This window comes from Tympanuchus pallidicinctus, unplaced genomic scaffold, assembly GCF_026119805.1.
Source record: "Tympanuchus pallidicinctus isolate F22 unplaced genomic scaffold, pur_lepc_1.0 scaffold12, whole genome shotgun sequence".
In the NCBI taxonomy this organism is placed as follows: domain Eukaryota; kingdom Metazoa; phylum Chordata; class Aves; order Galliformes; family Phasianidae; genus Tympanuchus; species Tympanuchus pallidicinctus.
In genome coordinates, this window is record NW_026294637.1 from 11,038,656 (window position 1) to 11,052,489 (window position 13,834).

Sequence of the window (13,834 nt, forward strand, 5' to 3'; positions counted from 1 at the left end):
TTTCAGTCAGAAATATTTCAGTCAGAAATATTTCAGTCAGAAATATTTCAGTCAGAAATATTTCAGTCAGAAATATTTCAGTCAGAAATATTTCAGTCAGAAATATTTCAGTCAGAAATATTTCAGTCAGAAATATTTCAGTCAGAAATATTTCAGTCAGAAATATTTCAGTCAGAAATATTTCAGTCAGAAATATTTCAGTCAGAAAGAAATGGACTGTATAGACATTACTGCGTTTCTAAAATGGGAGTGCACACAGAATTCGTGAGATTCTGCTTCTTCAAAGATTCTGTACTATTCCTTACTCAACTTGAACTAAGATTTCATTTTAGCGAACAAGGAAATCCTGCCATTGAATAATAACACATGAAAACAGTTGCTTCTCTGCTGTTATTCAGAGAACAGACGATCATAATTAGTTGATGTCAAACAGAACAAAAAGTTAAGCCTGCTCTTAACACTGGGGGGGAAGAGAACAGATCTTTCATTATCACTGCCATAATTGATATTGAAATCCAGCACTGACAAGAACTTCTCAGTGTCCTTTTTATTACTACATGGTTGATCTACAAGTGAGGTGTAAAGACAAGATTCTATAAACCAGTTCTCTCTTTTTGCCATCAGTGAATTATCTTTCCACAAGCAATGCTCACTCTACTTCAGCCTGAAATGAATTAGAAGGATCTTCTTTCATCAGAGGGGTGTCAAGTGCTCAGCTGACATTCTTCTAATTACTTCTTAGCAAAAGGTGCAGAAACAATCATCTATGACAAAAAAATACCTTATTAAAGTATTTCCTCTGTTTCCAATAGAACAGAATAGAAAAGAATATTTCTGTATGCAAGATTCCTAGGTGCACCAAATAGTCCTTTCAGTTTTGTACTGGAAGTATCAGCTATAAAAATATTGCTTCAAATTTTAAACTACTGAATCAAGTTCATCCTTGCAATTCAAGCACTTTCTTTCCTTATTAGTAATTCTATTTTTTTCTTTTATAAGAAGTAAATACATACATATGCATTAAGGAGTTATATATTTGAATGGCATTTTAATGAGATGGAAAGTGATTCTCAAAAGACACAAGCACACACAGGTCTTCTCAAAGACAGCAGGCTAGGACTGATTTGCATTAAACAGGGTCCAAGAAATCTCTTTGGCAAAGGTCCCTTCTAACTACACTTTTCATGATCGCAGTACGAAGAAAGATTTGTGAGTAGGAAAATGGTTTTATAACCAAAGATTCTCTGATGTCTGTCAACCCCACAGCAAACAGACATATTTCTGGAAATTCAAAGCAAACTTTCAAGTCTGATTTGCAGTAAAAGACAAAGCTGAAGATCTTAGCTCTCCTTTGAGACTAAGAAGAAACAATTTGTCCACGGTCCAGGACAAGTTATAGTTACAGGCACTATTCCTAAGGGGTGTTTTTTTGACTACATACATTGAGTATTCTGTACTTTTTGTTATCATTCAGTTTTCGTGGGAGAAAAGGGAGCTGGTCTGGGACAATTCATGTCCCTGGAGATCTTTTCTTTAACTTATAAAATCTTATTAAAGTGTATGAAAGGCTTCTGTTGTCTCTCTCTAGACACCCTTTCTGCCAGTATATGTTCTTCCTGGAACATAAAGTGTTGTGTGATGTGGCCTTTGAGGATGCTTAGTCATTTTTCCAAGGCAGCTAAGAGTATTCCTCTGGCAATTATTCTAATCTATTTCATAGTATTGCTACTCACTAATTACTAGCAAAGAGGGACAGATTCGCACTTCGGGACAATAAACTGGAAACCAAACAGCAAATGTTTAAGAGCAACATAGCTGAGAACAATGTTATACAAATTAATATTTGTTTGGCTAGCATAAACCACCTGAAAATAACTTTGCAGGAAACACTTTTTCCCAAAAATGTTACATAAAAATAAGAATGCAGCACTGTTCCCAGCCTCCTCCCTTCTGTTTGATTCTTCCACTATCTCTGTGCTGATCTTCCTGCTACACACTGCAAAAACTGGAGGAGAAAATTTAAGGGGATTGAAAATTAATTTCCTCCATTTATCAAGTTAGGGTAAGCACAAGATAAAGGAAAATTTTGTGAATCATTCTGATATTTTTAAGTAGGTGCTTCTGTTTTTTCAAAATAGCAAATTTAAGGTCTACTGAACTCCAAAATGAACCTAAAGGCAAAAGAAAGAAATTACAACTGCATCTCACTGGTGAAAGTAACTACGCTGGAAGTTAATGCCATGAGAAGTTCCCTTTACGTCCAGACCCACATCTGGTGAAACCAATGGTAGATTCTACTGCTGACAGGACCAACAACTCTAAAGGACATCAGTTGCCATGACAAACATTTTATCAAATGAATCACAGAACTTTCTCACAGCTAATGCCATCTGGCAGAGATCTGAAGTGCTAGCATTGGTATTGCCTAAAGCATGCAACTCCTATTATAGCAGCACAGACTATTTCCCCACCTACCACATCCAGGGAACAACAAGTAGTGTTTGACACATGGACAAACAATATTCAAAAGGTACTTAGATGTTTTTACTGCTTTTCCTGCACTAAATATGTTGTTTTCCAAATTCAAAATAAATAATTTTTATTTTATTTTTTTTTAAAAAAAAAAAAAGAATCTCACTGGCTGTGCTGGCTTGTCATTTTATCTCCCACTCCCATCTGTTCAGTTGCTCTCAGCTGGAAACAAGAGAAAAAGACAGCAACATTCAACTGCTGTTTTCTGAAAGATGAAGCAGTAAACAAACCAAAGTTTAGAAAAAGACCCGTATTATAGAGTTCGTTGTTTTTTGTTTTTTTGTGTTTTTTTTTTTTTAAATGCACTGGCAACTTTTTGTATACTCTCTACATATTTATTTTACTGTGAAACAAATACAAATTATACAGCCAAGTCAGCCTAACTACAAAGCAACTATACAAAAGTGCAGTTACCAGAGTAACTTCTACACTTAAACTCCACAGAACAAAATGCATTAATCCTGTCTCTTGTCTTCCTCCTTAGAAAAATAGTCACTTTCTGTTTCTACATTTGGAATTCTTTACATCATTAGGACAACTGCACAGATGGAGACCTCACAATGGTGCTAAGCACCCAAGCACCAAATTAAGCTGTATAAACCACAATAAATGACAGTATAGCTAGACTGCAAGGAAGCTGACTTGTATCTACTGCATTTCTTAATCATGGCAGGAGCAAATAATCAAGCCAATTGTAACATGCAGCCATCTCTCCTAGGCAGCTCTTCTTTCCTTCCCAAAGTCGATTTTCTTATTTCTTTCTTTCTCCCATTTTAAGGACAGATACACAATGGGAATAATTAATCTTTGTGCTGGCACTGAGCCCAGTTCAAGAAACAAATGGCAAGCACTTGGCTGTTCTTGAGCCTGCCAAGGTTACTTTGGATCTTTGACACAAAGCAGAACAAATCCAAGGCTGATCTAACCCTCTACTTGCAGCACCCCAGCACAACTGTGCTGTTGCTATTGGCACATAGCAACTGGGAACAAGAAATTCACCCTGGATATCTCCTGCTCTAGAGATCCCCAATGAGGAGAGGCAGAAGGTATGGGAACAGTAGCTGCTGTCTCTTCATTCTCCCATCCCAAGAATCCATCAGCAGAAGCGACAGATTCTTCAGCCAAGTGAAAGCTGGTGACACCAAAACAGGTGAACATGTCAGAACGAGGTTCTGGGGCAGAAAACTGGAGAGCATTTGAACATCAGAATACAGTTTATACACAGGATACGTTGTACTTCAGATCTTCCAGTAAGGTTCAGTACTGCAGCACAGCTGCCTGAAGAGCTATTTCCAGATGGGAAAACAGCTACCCATGATGCTGAATACATGGCCCTACTCACACATGCTATTACATTGCTGGTCCCCTGAGAAAAAAATTGTATTTAAAGACCAATCGGCCTTAATGTTTACTATCAGATACCAAAGGCTGGCAGCCTAAGGCCTATACAGATGGGCCACTGCACCACCTTTGTTGGCTATAAAGCTATAACAGTGTTAAAACTGTTTTGAAGAGGTTATTTGGCCAAGAATTACGGCAAATACCCCTCAATAACAAATACAGCAGCAATGGCAATCATTTTAATTGATCTGCTGAACTCTGAAAAATCAAAATATAGACACTCTGAAAACTATAACTACAAGTTCATCATGAAATCAATCCTTCTGGGTTCAATTATTATAAGTGAGATATAAAAAATACCTTATCCAAATAACAGACTGTTTGTCCTACTACATTAGTTACTGGGTTTCTATATTTGCCAGAATAGCAAATCAAAGAAAAAAAAGGCAACGTTGATCAGATATACAGGAAAATAGCGTTTACAAACTTAAGTAAAGGAGCCTTATGTTTCTAGCATCCATGGAGATTTCAGAATATTAAAGACAAAGAGACTTGACTTGAATTTCGGAAGAAATAAATTTCCATGGAGAGAAAAAAAAAAAGCAAATTTTGCCACAAGTTTAACATACGGAAAATTATACAATTTTCTGCTCCTCTTTAATGCAGCAAACCTTTGTGAACAGATGGTAGCAGATCTGCGTGATGCAGTGGGCAGCATTTCCACATCACGCTGCTGGCAAATATCACTGACATTTATTCCTGTGCACACCCCCAAAATACACACGTGCATTACTGCTCTGGTAGAGGTGTATGGCACATACCACACAAACCAATGGGAAAGAGTGCTCACTACTGACTTCTTGTATTGCACAAAGAACAGCCGAACTGTGTTTCCTCACCACTCCTCCGTAGTGACAAACTTACTATTTTCCTCTAATTCTCAAGCAAAAGCAGATAACACCAATTCACCCATTCTAATTTAATCAAAAGCAAAGTCATAACAAGTTAAGAAAAAACCAGCCACCACATTCATGTGGTAGTATTAGAAGGCTTCTACTGAGGCATAAGCTGTTACTTAACCAGTGGATAAAACGAAGCCTGCCATGTTCTTAGTCACCTTTTATTGCCCTTTCCTGTTCCACATGACATCAGCACTCTTTTTAATGCTCTCTTGCCTTCTCTATCCAACGGCAATAACACCAGTTTTCTCCTGTGCCACGTGAGACAGATCAGGCCCTCACTGAAGCCTTACCATCAGTGGAAGCCTAATTACAGTTCTTGTCTCTACGCTGCCATCAATTACCCTAATATTCTTAAGGGACTTTTAATTTGATTCAGCTGAGAGGGAATTCAAGATCATGGTGAAATGGAGAAGGAAAAAAGGGACAGGAAAGCAGAAAACACAGTACAAGGGGGTAGAACAAGCTAATAAAACACCACGAAGCCCCAAAGACACACAAAAATTAAAAAGAAAACCTGAAACACTCTTCCCATCGTGCCACCAGTAAAAACTATCAGTTTAGTTAGGCCCAAGTTTCATCTTTTATCTCAGCTGGATTAAGGTGTGCGATGGATAGCCAGAATGTACTTCCAGAGAACACTTTGCACAATATGATTTACCATGGCTAGCATTCAGTTTGTTTCTCATATCCTGTTCACGGTTGTAGGAACCAAGATGCTGTTTTTTGCATGCATACATCTTTATTACCATCTCAGAATTGTCTGGAAGATCAGAATACACAGTTCATGCCCCAGAATATCATAGAAATTCTCAACCCTATATTAAGGATTCAAACGAATTTCACTGTAACATTTTTCTCCAGCACTGTGCAGATCAGTTTGAAGACTTCAGCAAAATCCACAGGCTCCTTACCTGTATGTTGACTTGGCAATCAACAGTCCTTACGCATGCCTGTCCTGTGAATCTCCAGTTAAAAAAAACCTACACAGACATCACATATGCAGGATAAAAGGCACGTAAAACTGAGCTGTTACATTTATTATCTCCTGGGAACTGTATTATCTGCTTATTATCATCAGTGAGTTGCTTTTTATTATTTCCTACAAATAACAGAAGAACAACAGTCACCAGTTTAAAACTCAAGTCTGTGGAGACAGATCACACACACCAACCTTGAACTTTCCTGTAAGAAACCTTACATGATGCAAGATTTATTTTAGCAACTGAATACCAAGCTAGCACTTTTCTCTTGAAGAATGTGTCTTAGATGCCAAGGCACATAGCTCATTTGCAAACATGTAGAACATATACCTTAAGTATTAATAAAGTTCTCTATGTATTATGGCAAGAAAAAAAAAACTGCAAATGCTTTTCTATGCAAAGAAAATTATGAACAGGTGTTAAATCAAGCAATCTGCTAAACTCTATTGCAGTTATGATTCACTAACTCCCACAGCCACAGAAAGACAAATTTCTGCCTTCCTGAAAGAGAGATTTGGATAGCAACAAAATACCCGACAACTAAACAGGGTCAGGCAGAAAGTGCATATAGAGAACTTGGTTGCATGGTGTAACACGATAGTAAGCACAACAACGACAGCAGACCAGCAGGACCCCAGGCTGCAACAAGCGGGATTTGCTCAAACACAACAGCAGCAGGCACAGAAATAAGGAAAAGCAACTTTATATAATATATAATATTATATATATATATATATATTATATAATTATATATTATATAATAATATATAACATATATTATATATATATATATATATATATATAATATAATTATATATAATATAAGCAACTGCTTATCTTCAGAAGGCCTCTTGGTACGCAGAGATCCCCAGCAAGATGGTCTTGCTTCCACTGCCAACCCTTTACAAGAGGTCTGGAAAGGGGTGGATCCTGGCTCCTCCTACCCTGGTTACTCAGGTGCATTGCATTGAATTGCATGCACCTGAGCAACCCTGGGCTGGCCCTGCCTTCCCAACAGGTGCTCAATCACTGCTTCAAGCCATGACTTAGCATTTCAGCTGCATGTTGCTTTTTAGTACTTAGAAAACAACAAATCATAGAAAAAAATGCAAGACAAAATACCAACTTCAACTGCAAGCTCCATAATGTATACAGTAAAGATCTTACACGTTCACTGTGATTAAAGAGCAAAGAAAGTCAGAATCCCGATTAATTTTTCTGTTTGAGTCTCTAAGGACTCAAATTAAACTATCCACTTGCAGTTTTAGCTACTGGCACTTATACAGAAAATTTAAAAAAAAAAAAAAAAACCATCTAGAAGTGCCAGCCATCCGAAATCATTGGGTCAGACATCAAGCTCATACCTAACAGTTATTTCATGTCCTAGTAAGTCAATTTGCACTTGACAATGGTCACAGGATTCTGTGCAACTAAAACGTTCTTTATTCTAAGTAAAATAAAATCGTTAAGAAGACACCAGTAACTCAGATTTACCTCACTAAAAGACTGTTCAACAGCCTTACCATTGCTTTCCACCTCCTGAAGAGCACTTCACTAAGAATGTTTTAGAATGGATAAGAACAGCTGAATAATAATTAGTGCAACTGATTCCAATGAATTTAGTCTGCACTTAGATAAGCAGAACAGTTGTTTGCCTCTTCTGGACAGAAAGCAGATAGATTGGACATGTCTGGGGGAAGGCAAGAGAGGGGTGGGGGAAAGCAACCTTAAAAATAATTTTCAACTTTTCATTTCTCAGGAAACTTCAACTTTTCAACTTTTTACTCTGATTGATAGGGGGGAGAACCTCAGACTATTGTACTGTTCCTGTTATTACTAAGTACATGCTCAATTCTATATTACTGTCTTTTAAAAAGTTAATTAGACAAAAGAAACTCCCTCAAGTTTCAAATACAAATTTCATCACAGAGATTCCTCAGAGTTATGTTAAAAAAAGAATATTGATTTACTTCATTTCAAATGATTCATAACTGTCCTAGCAGGCTCACTGGGAATGCATGAAGCCACAAAATACTTGCGATCACCAAATTACCCACAGCAAACACACTTGTATTACCTAAGGCACACCCTATAGATATATATGTATGTATGTGTATGTGTATATATATACATATATATACACACTGCACTGCACTCAACACAAGAAAATGCCACTGAGTTAATTAGCAATGGTTTAGAACTTCAGCATCAACAAGGTCACAGCATTTATGCTACTAACTTGAGTACTGAAGAGTTAATGGTTAAACTCTCAACGCATTACCAACCCAAATTAAAACCCAGCAGCTTGCATACACATCAATTACATTGACCCATGACTTGTTGCACAATGAACTAGTTCACGTATCAATTTGCACATCTCTTTTTGTGGTGTATTTCCTGTGTAGTCAAGAAACTAGTTAGTTCTTCTAGAGCAGTTTGAAAAAGCTAGCTAGATACTCTACATGAATTGTTCCCCATATACACTTGGTTGAAGAACAAAATTAAAAGAAAGAACAAAAATTAAACTATATACAACTTTTCCTCACACAATGCTGACATGACTACATCTAGAAAGACGGTATGTAATGTTTACATATTGAAAACATAGAAGATGTTCATAATGGCTTTCAACAGCTAAATACATAAATAATTTCATGTTTTATATTCATCTGCGGTTCAAAGCAACAACTATACTGTTAGGAGTTTGGTTGTTTTTTTGCTTGCAGCTTAAAAACTTGCATCACAATAATTTGAAATGTAGATAAAATTATGGTAGGCTCAAGGTCTTACCAAAAGCCATCAAGTCCTAAGAATCTGTTGTTTTAAAGATACACTCAGATACATGTAAAAAATGAACTGGGCAGAATGACACTGCAAGCAAATCATAGATTTTAAAAAGCCATAGATTAGTGTTGGCAAAATTCAAGAAGGGTACCAAGAGGAAATCAAAACAAAGAAAGGAAAAAAAGTTCATCCCTTATAGAATCTCATTCTTATTGGATAAATAACAGTTTTCTTGTTAGTTTAGGATGCATTAGTAACAACAAATACCAAATTTAAGAAATACACAAAAGTACAAAGCATCATTCTGCCATCTGATGAAAAATATTTACATTAAAACAGTTCCTCCTACTGCCCATTAATATTTAGACTCACAGGAAATGATTCCAAACATCCACTAAAAATTTCTCTATCGCAGAAGCATTTGGGAGAGAGCACAAAGAACAAACTCAGCCAATGGGACGAGTTAATCTCATATCATTAATGTTCAACGTCAAGCTGCATATCACTGCTCAAACTAGTTCACATTAACACTGTCTCTGTTTTCTTAGCATTTAGTTATTTACAACAGAAAAGTAAACTCAACTATTTCTTGGAAAAATCCAATGAACTGTCCTCCAAAATTCCACACACGTGGAGCTGGCATCATGATTAGACAGACTGGCAAGACAAGCCTTGAACCTTCTGGAGGGTATTAAAGGAGAGAACTCCTAGAGATCACCTGCCTCTGGCATGGAGCGAGTCAGCACCATTAAATAAGTACCTCAAAGCCTCTGTGTGCTTTCAAATATACAGCCTTCTCCCTACCCCACAACTCAATTGGACTGCACTTTTAATCACTAGTTCTTTCCCTCCACAAGTTTCTCGTTGTGCTTTAAAGAATTCCTGAAAAATTACTATTTTGGTGCAGTTTTTCATGCAGCAAATTTTTATTTCACTCAGTTTGATTCTTTAGAATGAAGGTTGGTGAATACAGGAAAGAAATGGCCCACACTGGGGGACACGTTGAGACACCCATCTACTGCAGAAAGCATTCGACACTTCTGCACCCCAGAGGAAGGCTTTTCATTTCCAGAAATATAATCTTTTAAAAGTAACCAAGTAAACAACAGTGCTGTAACTGGGTGTTTTCAGGAGTATTAAAATGACCATCCTTCATGGATTTATGTCTTCTACAAAAACACAGTGTGCAACAGTTCACAAATAAAGATACTTAAGGAGGCAATCTTGTTCTATCAGTAATAACAATGATACAGCAACAAAAACGCATTCCAGTTCAGAAATTAATAGCAAGTGTAGCAAATTGTGGGTTGAAGTGCACGATTTTCTCCAAGTGAAGTCAACAGCTGAATTTTGGTTTCTAGAGAAAAAACAGACGAGTAATTTTTCTTGAGGGAAAAGGGCCATTTTTTCAAGAGCACTGTGAGAGTGTGAGGCAGTCATCACAAATCATGATGAAAACACTCACAGAATCATAAAAACACAGTGCTGAAATGTTCTTCTCTTCTGAACAGGTAGAGGCCTTCAGCAGCACAGAAAATGGACAGAGTAGTGCAAATAGGGTGTGTTCTTCACATTTAAAAATACCAAGGCTATCATGCAGCATTTCACCTTTGAAATAAAGGCAATCCACCTGAGCTATTTACCTTGCATAATCTCTTCACATACTTGGTTTTTTTTCCTCCTTAGGCTGTGCTTAGCACATTCCTTTAGGATTTCTTCCTGCACAAATTCCACAGTAGCCTCTTGAACCACTTTGAACCTTCCTGTAAAACACCTCACCTTTTGCAGAAAGGTGGATTATTCTCATCCAACTGCTATGCACAGTGAGCAAACCCAGAAGAAAAGCTTTCTGTTGGTTTGGTTTACTTAGTTCTGTTTTGATTTTTAAATAACCATGGTTTCTTTATCTATACATGTATCCTTCTGATTATTTATAGACCATCTTCTTTTGCTAAGTGAAAATATCCCTTCCTACAACAAATGGAAAGAAGTTATTTCTCCACAGCATCTGTGCAGTTCTGTTCCTGTTTTCTAAATTTGAGATTTTCATTCACCTCCCTCTCATTCTTTTTGGAAAAGCAGAAAGGAAGTCGAAAATCCCAACATTTGAATACCTAGACTTTTCTTTTTCCTGTGCAGTTTGGAAAAGCAGAAAAGAAATAAACAGCCATCCTCAGATACTATGCAAACAGTCTTCAGAGGTCATCTAATCCATCTTGCTAGATATAACCAGGAGCTAAATTACCCTCCACATTTCTAACACAAGCTTTGATCTCCATCTGCTCCAGATGCTGCTCCAACTGAGAAGTTTTAGCAGGTGTTAAATGGATTTTTGGTACACTTCTGCTCTCCCTCCCACAACTCCAATAAATTTCAGACAAAACAGGGAACTCTTGGGTAAGCAGCTTACAGCAGAAGTATTGCAGACTCCTTTCTCTGTAACTCTAAGAAAAAGTAATTGAACAAGGCAACAAGCTAATCAGAAGAAGAAGAAAAAAAAGTTCTATATGTTCTTTTTTTTTTTTTTTTTTTTTTTTTTTTTTTTAATATATTCTTATTTTTCAGTTGGAAGCAGTAGGAGGGAACGTAAAAAGACTGCTTCATGCTCGTGAGCATAGAGATCGCTGCTATATGCATTGGAAATTACTCCAACATGACGGATTTAAATCATGAATAAGGATGAATCAACAAAGGTAAATAAAACTTGATTTGTCAGCAAAACTCAAATGAAAACACTTGTTTTCAGGAAGAATGTAAAGGCCTTATCTGCAGGTACTAGCAGAACAATTCTTGCTCAAGAGTCTGTGTACAGAGCTGACCATAACTATAGGTTTCCACAACCACAAATACGGTACTAGGAAAACCTTAATCTGGTGTTATTTCCACTTTAAAGAGGAATCTTTAAGATTCAGAGTAACGTATGTTATCTGTCCCAGAACAAAGTCCCACTGGAATTCGAGAACCATGTAAGTCAAACACAAAAAAGTTTCTCAACAACCCAAGATAGAAGTCCTTCTCACATTTGGCGTGACAAAAAGCTACCTGTACTGTTAGTCTGATTCGGTAACAGAAGACTGGGCTGAAAACCAAAGCTCTCACCAATCATATCTGTCACCTAGGAAGACTGAGGTGATCCTGCAGGTACTGTGCTTTCACTTAAGACTCTATGCCAACAAAATCAGATGGGGTTCCTACACACAGGAGAGGACAAGCTTTCCTTAAGATCACACTGTTCTCCCATACAACTTAATATCAGTTAGCAGAGGTAGCCATATCTGTTCAAAAGCTACATATTTTTATCACTATTAGTTGGATTGTGTTCCATCAGTTTCCAAAAATACTCTGGTTTTGCCTCTAAGTCCTGCTGCATTCATCTGAAATATCTTATCAAAATAAAAATCAGTTGTAAGTTAGTACACATTTTCTGTAGCAGATCAATCAGAAACACTATGGAATAGTGTCAGTGGAAGTTTCCATAGTAGCTGCATACGTAACCTATGAAGATTAAAATGGCTTTCTTACCTTTTCATCCCAGTTTGAGACACTACTCCCTTTGGATAGGGATTGCCATTAACTGGCATGGAAACAGATCTAATGTTATGCTTATTTTCCACTGGAAGATAACTTGATAGAATCAGAGAATCACCATGGTTGGAAAAGACCTCCAAGCCCATCTAGTCCACTTACCAGCAGTATTTCTTTATTAAACCACATTCTTCAGTACAACATCTAACATGTGATGAACACCCCCAGGACGGTGACCCCACCACTTGCCCCACCTCAGAAATAGACAGGATTTCAAGATGCAATATAAGGCAAGATGAACCACGCGGTCCTCACTGAGGCAAAACCGCGATCAGCTCAGAGACTGAACTCCAGTCACCACCAGCACAACTGAGGTGGAACCACACCGACAGGGTTCCAAACACTGCAGGATGTTCCTTACACGATGAGGCAGTGCATTTAGATTGCTTTTATTCCCATCAGAGCTTGGAACCCCTCCCAGCCAACGCTCAGCACTCAGCCTTTTGCACATCTCTGAGACAAGCACGTTGACCACCAGCTTCCAGCGCCATGCGGCTCTGACAAAGGCCAGCCGCGGTATTTTTAGTGAGGTTGCAACTACATTCACAAAGCAAGGCAGCTGCCCACACACCTCGTGTAGTTGTTACAGTATCCAGCAGCGTTCTCACCACAAGTGGATGTTCGCGAGTCGGGAACACCTACTTCTCGCTAGCACAAAGCGGTCCTTTCGGCTCACGGACGGGGCGAACAGTTTGCCTCGCACTTCCCGCCGCTGAGGCGGCACTCTGCAGACCCTCGCGCCGCACCCAGCGCTCCCCGCTCCCCCCCGCTCTGCATTCAGGCGCCCCGCGCGCGCCCCTCCAATCCGATCCATCTGCCCGCAGGCGCGCGCACGAGGGCCATCCCAACGGCTGCCGCTCGTGCTCCTGCGCGCGCCTCACCTGATGCAGGCGCTGCCCGGCGCGTGCGCCGCCTCTTCTCCCTCCCCCCACCCCCTGCCTTTCCCGACTCCCTCGCGCGCGCGCTCGCGGCGGTGGCGGCGGGCAGGGCTCGGGCCCGTGCGGGAGCGCGGCGTCATCCGGGTCTCGTTTCGTCGTCCCCGGGCGAGCGGCCGGGATGCATCTCCACCAGGTGCTCACCGGCGCCGTCAACCCCGGGGACAACTGCTATTCGGTGGGCAGCGTCGAGGACGTCCCCTTCACGGTGAGGTTGGGGGGGTGGGGAGGGCGTTTTGTAGGCCCGCGGGAGGGGCCGGAGGGGATTAACCTGCAGGGGCGGCCTGCGGGGTCGGGGCCGCGCGAGGGCGGAGGAGGGGCGGCTCGCCGTGCGGCGCTCCGGGCCGGGAGCTGCGCGCCCCCCCTCCTGCGAGGCGGCTCGGGCGGTGCGCGGCTGGGGGGCCGCCCGCCGCTGCTGAGACACGGCTGGCTCCGCATGGTGCTCCCTTTAAGGAGGGAAAGAGAGAAGCGAAGCGGATTTCAGGAGTCTGCCAAGTTGCGTAATAAACGCGTCCATCAGCCGCGGGCCGGTCGTTCTGTCGATGGTCAAGTCGGTTTTCCCGTCTTTAGTTTACGGTGTGCCGGGCGGATTGTAGCGAGCCATCAGCCGCAGCGCTCGGCGCACCGCATCCCAGCAGTGCGCGCTGGCTGTGGATACATTGTCTCGCTAGATTGCCTGCTAACGTTCGCAAGATATTAACTACAAACCGGATAG

General features: G+C 40.0%; 1 protein-coding gene across 4 annotated transcripts in view; it reads left to right on the plus strand.

The window, feature by feature from the left end:
* Positions 1-13,141: 13,141 nt before the first annotated feature.
* Positions 13,142-13,834, plus strand: part of DMXL2 (Dmx like 2) — a 51,563-nt gene continuing 50,870 nt past the window's right edge. For all 4 annotated transcript variants that reach the window (XM_052671915.1, XM_052671917.1, XM_052671916.1 and 1 more), the window contains exon 1: positions 13,142-13,327. In XM_052671915.1, the coding sequence (XP_052527875.1) occupies positions 13,241-13,327 (87 nt within the window). In that variant the 5' untranslated portion in view covers positions 13,142-13,240. The remainder of the gene's footprint in view (positions 13,328-13,834) is intronic.